Here is a 7,795-nt window from a genome sequence, read left to right as displayed (position 1 = left end):
AAAAAAAAAAAAAAAAAAATGCTTGCTATGTTCCAGGCACTGCTGGGCGCACTTCGTACACACTAACTTCTCACAACCTGAGTGTACTATCATTATCCCCATTTTACAGATGAGGAAACTGAGGAACAGAGTGGTTTCGTTTGTCACAGGCAGTGAGCACTCACACTCAGGCAGTCTGACTCTAAAGCTAAACTACCCCCTACACTTAATCAGCTGTGATCTGATACCCGTTATATACAAATCGCTATGGGAGCAAATAGCCAGTGAGGGCAGGGTTCAAGGGAGGAGATGGTATTTGAGTTGGGTCTTGTAGATTGAAGAATCTGCCAGCTTATAAGAAGGACAAGGGCATTCCAGAGAGGGCAAACAGCATGTGTAAAGTCCCAAGGGCTTGAAAATGTACCCCAGGTCCATATCAGAAATAAATTGCCCAGAGTGGCTGCAGTCCTGTGAGGACTATGGGAAGAAAGGGAGGGAGGGAGGGAGGAAGGGTGGGAGGGGAAGGGAGGGGAAGGGAGGGAGGGAGGGAGGGAAGGAATTTGGATCTCATTCTAGAAGCAGTGAGGAGCCTTGAAGTACTTCCAACAGGGCAGTGGCCAGTTCAGATATTTTAGCTCCCTGGTGCTGATGGCCCTCTGTAGAGCACACTGGCAGAGACCGGGCGGAGGCAGGGATCTGGGGTCAAACGATGAGATCAGAATCTCCTTTGTGGATACCTCCACCCTCCCCTACCACCCACCACCAGCAGGAAGCCAGGAGTAAGCACTTGGAAGAACAGAGGAGGTAGGAGGTCAAGCAGAAACAATGCTGCCTGGCGTGGATGAGCACTTACTCCCCCTCTCCCCAGCTAGGGAGCCTGCAGAAGGGGGCAGCTACAACACCCAAGACCAAAATGTTCCAGAAAAGATGGATGTGGGGAAGTGAGGGAGTTCCCCTGCTCCTCCCCTCTGGTGGGGGTAGCCTCCTGCCACCCCCTCACCCTACCTGCCCTCTGGGGACCCCTCCAAAGTCCGCCAGCTCACCCTGACTCAGCTCCAAGCACCCGCAGCCTCCTGTCCGCCACCACCCAGCCACCACCGCTGCCGGTCCTCCAAGTTGCCCACGCCCACAGCAGCTGTTGGGAGGCTGCCGAGAACCCTCAGAGCGCGTTGGTGATGCCTGGACTTGGGCACTCACAGCCGCCCCCTCGGGCTCTGGGACCCAGCTCCCTTCCACATCCCACTGCTTCGACCGCTTCTTCCAGGGATACCTGAGGGTGCTCCGGGTGGTGCCAGCCCTTGAGACCTGCTGTCCCTGGTTCTCCCCTCATTCAAGCAAGTTTTGGTACATTTGCTTTTATTCCTTCCAGACAAAGACCCACGAGGGGCCGCACTTCCCTGGTGGGGACCCGGTGGAGCGGAGTCTCCCAGGCCTTAGGGATGCGCGATCTTGGTGGAGGCGACTGTCCACTCCTTACTGCACACCCTCCATCATCTTCAGGAACTCTGCGGGAAAGGAGAGGGAGAGGGTGAGGGTTGCAGGTCCCACCTGGGGATGCAAAGGCCAGGCCAGGGCTCCAGCATTCAGAGGGGATGACTTTTTTATGTTTTTGTTTGTTTTGAGATGGAGTCTGGCTCTGTCGCCCAGGCTGGAGTGCAGTGGCACAATCTCGGCTCACTGCAACCCTGCCTCCCAGGTTCAAGCGATTCTCCTGCCTCACCCTCCCAAGTAGCTGGGACTACAGGTGCATGCCACCACACCTGGCTAATTTTTTGTATGTTTAGTAGAGATGGGGTTTCACTATGTTAGCCAGGATGGTCTCCATCTCCTGACCTCGTGATCCACCCACCTCTGCTTCCCAAACTGCTGGGATTACAGGCGTGAGCCACTGTACTCGGCCTTGTTTTTTGTTTTTGTTGAGACAGGGTCTCACTCTGTTGCCCAGGCTAGAGTACAGTGGCACAATCATAGCTCACTGCAGCCTGGACCTCCTGGGCTCAAGTGATCCTCCCACCTCAGTCCCTGGAGCAACTGGGATCACAGGCGTGCCACCATGCCTGGCTTTTTATTTTATTTTTTGTAAAGACAGGGTCTCACTACGTTGCCCAGGCTGGTCTCAAACTCCTGTCCTCAAGCAATTCTCCAGGCTCGTCCTCCCAGCGGGCTAGGATTTTACAGGCCTGAGCCACCGCGCCCTGCTGCCTGGTCATTAATTGATAAACTGCACAGAGTCGTGGAGCGCTTCTATGCCAACACTCAGGAGACTAGGAGGAACTTGTGAGGTTACGCCCCGCCCCGCCCCGCCCGCAAGGCCAAAGACAGCGCGCGGGAGCCAGCCAGCAGCACCAGTACCCGCCGCCCCTGTGGCTCCCGCCCTCTCTTCCCAAGCTGCCACGGCCCTCACCGTCGAAGTCAATGCGGCCGTCGTTGTTCTTGTCCCCGTCTTTCATCAGAGATTCGAGCTCTTCGTCCGTCACGTGCTCCCCAGAGGCCCTGAAAATCTCAGCCAGCTCCTCCGCGTCGATGTAGCCGTCTGCGTTCCTTCGAGTCCGAGGGATCGGGGAGGGCTCAGGACCGGGGCGAGCTGCCCTGGTTACGCTGGACGCCCCGTCCCCACACCGCGAACCCGGGCACCTTCCGGCGTCACCGGTCGGGCTCTGACTGCTCAGCCCCTCCCTCGGCTCCCAGGCCCCCAGCGCACCTGTCGAAGATTCGGAAGCACTCGGCCAGCTCCTCCTCGCTCTTCCCCTTCGCGTCCTCTTTCATCTGGCGCACCATCATGACCAAGAACTCCTCGAAGTCAATGGTGCCGCTGCCTGCGGGGAGCAGGTGGTGGACTGAGCCTGAGCCCGGCCGCCGCTGCCTCTCCCCACCTTCGCCTGCCTCCGAGGGCGAGCCGCTCACCGTCCTCATCCACCTCCTCGATGATGGCGTCCAGCTCCTCCTTGGTGGGTGTCTGGCCCAGCATCCTCATCACGGTGCCCAACTCCTTGACGCTGATGTCCCCACCACCATCAGCATCAAACATGTCAAAGGCAGCCTTGAACTCTGCGAGGGCGAGCAGAGGGCAGAAGTGAGGCCGGCTGGACTGTCAGCCTCACACTTACCCCCCAACCCTGCCCGGAGGCCAACAGGTTCCCAGCACACATCCACCCCGCCCCCAGCCTTCTAGCCTCACTCACCAGCGATCATCTCCTCGCTGAGGTAGGACCGGGCCTCAGCCTGCTGGTCCGTCTGCAGGAGACACAGAAAAAGTCAGCTGAAGAGGCAACCCTAGAGCAGCTCCTCACCTCTACCCCATTCACCCCAACCCCCACTCTGCCAGCGCTCCTTGGTCCTCCAGAAGAACTTCAAATTCGTCACATATTTGTGTGCCACCATAGCACCCAATCAGTTTTGTTTTGTTCAGAAGACAAGGTCTCGCTCTGTCACACAGGCTGGATATGTAGTAAGATCACAACTCACTGCAGCCTTGACCTGCTGGTCTCAAACGATCCTCCTGCCTCAGCCTCCTAAGTAGCTGGGACTAGTGTACACCACGCCTGGCTAATTTTTTAAATTTTTGGTAGAGATGGGGTCCGACTAAATTGCCCAGGCTGGTTTAGAACTCCTGGGCTCAAGTGATCCTCCTGCCTCAGCTTCCCAAAGTGCTAGGATTACAGGCTTGAGCCACTGTGTCTAGCTTCTGACCCCCGTTTTTTGTTTTTGTTTTTTGAGACGGAGTCTCACCGTGTCACCCAGGCTGAACGGAGTTCAATGGTGGGATCTTGGCTCACTGAAATCTCTACCTCCCAGGTTCAAGCAATTCTCCTGCCTCAGCCTCCTAAGTAGCTGGGATTACAGGTGTGTGCCATCATGCCCAGCTGATTTTTGTATTTTTAGTAGAGGCAGTGGTTTCACCATGTTGGCCAGGATGGTCTCGAACTCCTGACCTCAGGTGATCTGCTCACCTCAGCTTCCCAAAGTGCTGGGAGCCACCGTGCCCAGACTGACACCAGTTTTGAGAAAAAGAGAGGAGACAGCAAATTAAGCTCAAGACCTTCTCACTTGTCAATTGAAGGCCAAGTCAGGAATCCCCCCAGTGGCCTTAGGCAAGTCACTTAACGTGCCTTCATCTCTTCTCTGTAGCTTTTCAGGGATGAGATATCAGGGGTGTGAAAGGGCTTTGTAAAGGGCTAGCACCATCCCAGCACTATTTTCCAGTTTTCTCTAACTCTGAATGGTGCCCAGTACTTTAATAGTGGTTCAATAAAATGTTCGTTCTCAGATAAATAATAATGCAACACAAGCCGCGCACAATGGCTCACCCTGTAATCCCAGCACTTTGGGAGGCTGAGGCGGGTGGCTCAGAAGGTCAGGAGTTTGAGACCAGCCTGGCCAACATAGTGAAACCCTGTCTCTACTAAAATTACACAGAATTAGCCGAACGTGGTGGTGGGCGCCTGTAATCCCAACTACTCAGGAGGCTGAGGCCGGAGAATCACTTGAACCTGGGAGTCAGAGGTTGCAATGAGCTGACAGCACTGCTCTCCAGCCCTGCCAACAGTGTGAGACTCCAATTCAAAAAAAAAAAAAAAAAAAAAAAAGGACACAAAGTTATTGAGCACTTGCTGCATGTCAGGCCACAGATCAGGCACTAGGACCACCAAGAAGGGACAAAGGATACATCCTCCTGCCCCTCAGAGAGCTGGCGGAGTCGGAGATCAGCTTCCTTCTTAGGATTCAGTCATTGGAGAAAAGGCCTCTCATATTGGGCAGAATGTGAGGGAGGCCTTGACATGAAAGTGAGGTTTCTGTGGGGGCTTCCAGGTCACATCCAAGCCAGGCCATCTGGGTCGGACGCTTTGGGCTGAAGCTGGCAGTAAGGATGGGGTAAGGCTTCCAAGGAGCTCTTCAGCCGGCTGGCCACTGGCCCTCCTCCTTCTCCCCCTCCTTCCTCTCTTCCTCTTTCCCTGTGCCAGGAGGGCAGGCTATTTTTAGTCAGGCATGGGCAACAGCAGCTGGCCTCTGGGATCTAGTTACTCCTTGAGGTGAAGTGAGGAGGAGGCTCTCAGACGAAAACCACAGTTCCAACTCAGAACCCCCTCTAGGAGAGCAGGGTTTCTCTAACTCTGGTCTGTCATCTTCTGTCTTTTCCCATCGTCCTCAGCGGTCCCGGAGCCCTGCATCTGAGCGGGCCCCATGCCCTGCAGGCCTCTCGTCTTCTGGAGGAGCCTTTCTTCTCTCCATGATGGTAGGAGGGTTTGCCCCGGAGTCTGGCTCACCCCTGCCCCTGGCTTGCTGGGGACTCACTCTGACCCCCCAGGGTCCCCACTATGTGAAGGAAACAAGCTAAGAGCTCTTCACAGGTCTATGAATGACAGTGCTGGAAGTTTCCAAAGGTGCACAGGCAGTCAGCAAGCCTTCACCATCAATCTCTGGAACACCCCAGCCCTCCCCTTCCAAGAAAAATCAAAGGCCTTCCTCCAAGACACCTGGGTTCCAGGAACCTCCATGCTCCAACCTCACACATCCAAGTTACTACCCCACAGAGCACCCAGGCCTGGCCTCAAAGACGTCCAGAGTGTTCCCGCGAGTGAAGCCGCAAAGTCCCCTCTTGTCCTTACCATGGTTGCTGGTGACCGGCTCTCCTCTGCTGCAGGTCGCCTCCTTTGCACTCCACCACCCAAAGATGCCCTGGCCTGCTCTAGCCCCTGGGATTTGTAGGGGCACCCTCCCCTCCCACCTCCCTGCTCCCCAGCACTGGATACCCTACCCAATCAGATCCTGGGGTCAGCGAGCCCCACCCCACCAAAGTCCGAACCTATTACCTAATTTAGCCAAGGGCCCTTGCAGAGAAATTTAAGCCTCTGAGCAGGTGGCAGGCCTTGACGTCCTAGATTCTTGTGAGGAAGGCCCGCCCTGTTCCACCGCCTTGGAGTCCCCCTGCTTTCCCCCCCTCCCCAGGGAAGCATACTGGCTCCAAGATGGTAAGGACAATCAGAGCAGTAAAGAGTGAGGCAGCATGGTAAAATGGGGAGAGTACAAGCCTTGAAGTCCAAAACCCAACATTCAAGGCCAGCCTCTGCGAGCTATGTGACCTCGGGCAGGTAGCAGTGCCTCTCTGAGCCGTTTCCTCATCTGTAGGATGGACCTCTCTGTGGGGTATTCCTCACAGAGAAACCACAGTAAATGGGAACCCAGGTATAAGCCACCTAGCTTGTGCCAGGTATACAGGGTTGGTGCTTGGCAAGAGGAATGTCCTGTCTTTGAACCATGGTGAGGGGTAGGGGATAGAAGGAGGAGAAAGTGACAGCTAGGCCACTGTTTACTGAACCTCCACGATGTGCCACACACTGTGCTAAGCATTTTAACATGATCTCATCTAGTGCTCCTCCTATGAAATAACAACTATTATTATCCCCATTTGACTGCAGAGCTTTGTGAATTATAAAGGTCTATACTCACTCTGTCACCAAGGCTAGTGTGCAATGGTGCCGTTACAGCTCACTGCAGCCTCAATCTCCTGGGCTCAAGTGATCCTCCCACCTCAGCCTCCTGAGTAGCTGGGACTACAGGTGCACCACCATCCCTGGTTTTTTGTTGTTGTCTGTTTTGTTTTGTTTTGTTTTTGTATTTTTTGTAGAGATGGGGTTTCACCATGTTGACCAGGCTGGTCTCGAACTCCTGGGCTGAAGGGATCCTTCCACTTTGGCCTCCAAAACTGCTAGAATTACAGTCATGAGACACCATGCCCACCCATGTTGATGATTCTTCTTTTTCTTCATATTATTTTTTGAGATGGAGTCTCGCTCTGTCGCCAGGTTGGAGTGCAGTGGTGCGACCTCGGCTCTCTGCAACCTCCACCTCCTGGGTTCAAGCAATTCCCCTGCCTCAGCCTCCGGAATAGCTGGGACTACAGGTGTGTGCCACCGTGCCCAGCTAATTTTTTGTATTTTAGTACAGACGGGGTTTCACCATGTTAGCCAGGATGGTCTCCATCTCCTGACCTCTTGATCTGCCCACCTTGGCCTCCCAAAGTGCTGGGATTATAGGCGTGAGCCACCACGCCTAGCCCAGATGATTCTTATTATTAATTCCCACTGGAGGGAAGTTGGGACACAGTCCTTTGGGTACCTGTGCAGGTGGAAAAGTGTGTGGAGGGATGTAGGAGAGGAGGATGTGCATTTGGAGGAGAAATGATCATTGAAAGCAAAGATCCTTCTTTCAAAGTTACCTTCTCCAAGGAAAGGGTGTTTGGATTCACTTTTTGGGGTGGTGAGTAGGCAGGGGAAGGTTCTTTAAGTGGTAAAAGGGCAGCTGGCCCCTTCCTAGAGCTCAGTGAAGAAATCTGGTCATCTAGGAAGTAAAGGGGTGGGCAGATCAAGTCCAGAGGGAGCCCACCCTCAGAATCCACGAGGTGCATACTGGGCACTGGGGAGTAAGGCAAGGCTTGTGGACAGTGGCTACGTCGACAGAAAGAGCACCAAGATAACCAATAGCAGGCTCCGGGGCCAGGAAAGCAGAGCTGGACACCAAGGAAGACAGATGGACAGTGGCAACTGGGCTGCCCTCTTCCCCTATATATAGACATTCCCAAGGAAAGTTCAGCAGGGCCATGTCAAGCTAAATAAGGCCTCCCCAGGCAGGCAGGGAGCCAAAGGGTGAGACCCATGGGATTCCAATTCCAATTTGGTTATTTTTGCTTTTTGGGTTTTGTTTCGTTTTGTTTTTGAAATAGAGTCTCACTCTGTCACCCAGGCTGGAGTGCAGTGGCACAATCATGGCTCACTGCAACCTCCACCTCCCAGGTTCAAGTGATTCTCGTACCTCAGCC

At 54.4% G+C, this 7,795-nt stretch overlaps 1 protein-coding gene across 1 annotated transcript; it reads right to left on the bottom strand.

The window, feature by feature from the left end:
- Window positions 1-1,318: 1,318 nt before the first annotated feature.
- TNNC2 (troponin C2, fast skeletal type) lies at window positions 1,319-5,791 on the bottom strand. Its single transcript, XM_032263581.1, has 6 exons — window positions 5,586-5,791; window positions 3,162-3,213; window positions 2,884-3,027; window positions 2,681-2,795; window positions 2,384-2,520; window positions 1,319-1,484 (listed from the first exon to the last, which is right to left on the bottom strand). Exons 1-6 carry the CDS (start codon window positions 5,586-5,588, stop codon window positions 1,453-1,455), a joined length of 483 nt encoding a protein of 160 aa, XP_032119472.1. The 5' UTR covers window positions 5,589-5,791; the 3' UTR covers window positions 1,319-1,452.
- Window positions 5,792-7,795: the final 2,004 nt, after the last annotated feature.

This window comes from Sapajus apella, unplaced genomic scaffold (genome assembly GCF_009761245.1).
Source record: "Sapajus apella isolate SASKATOON/1434 unplaced genomic scaffold, GSC_monkey_1.0 scaffold137, whole genome shotgun sequence".
NCBI lineage: Eukaryota > Metazoa > Chordata > Mammalia > Primates > Cebidae > Sapajus > Sapajus apella.
This window is presented reverse-complemented; position numbering and strand designations above follow the sequence as displayed.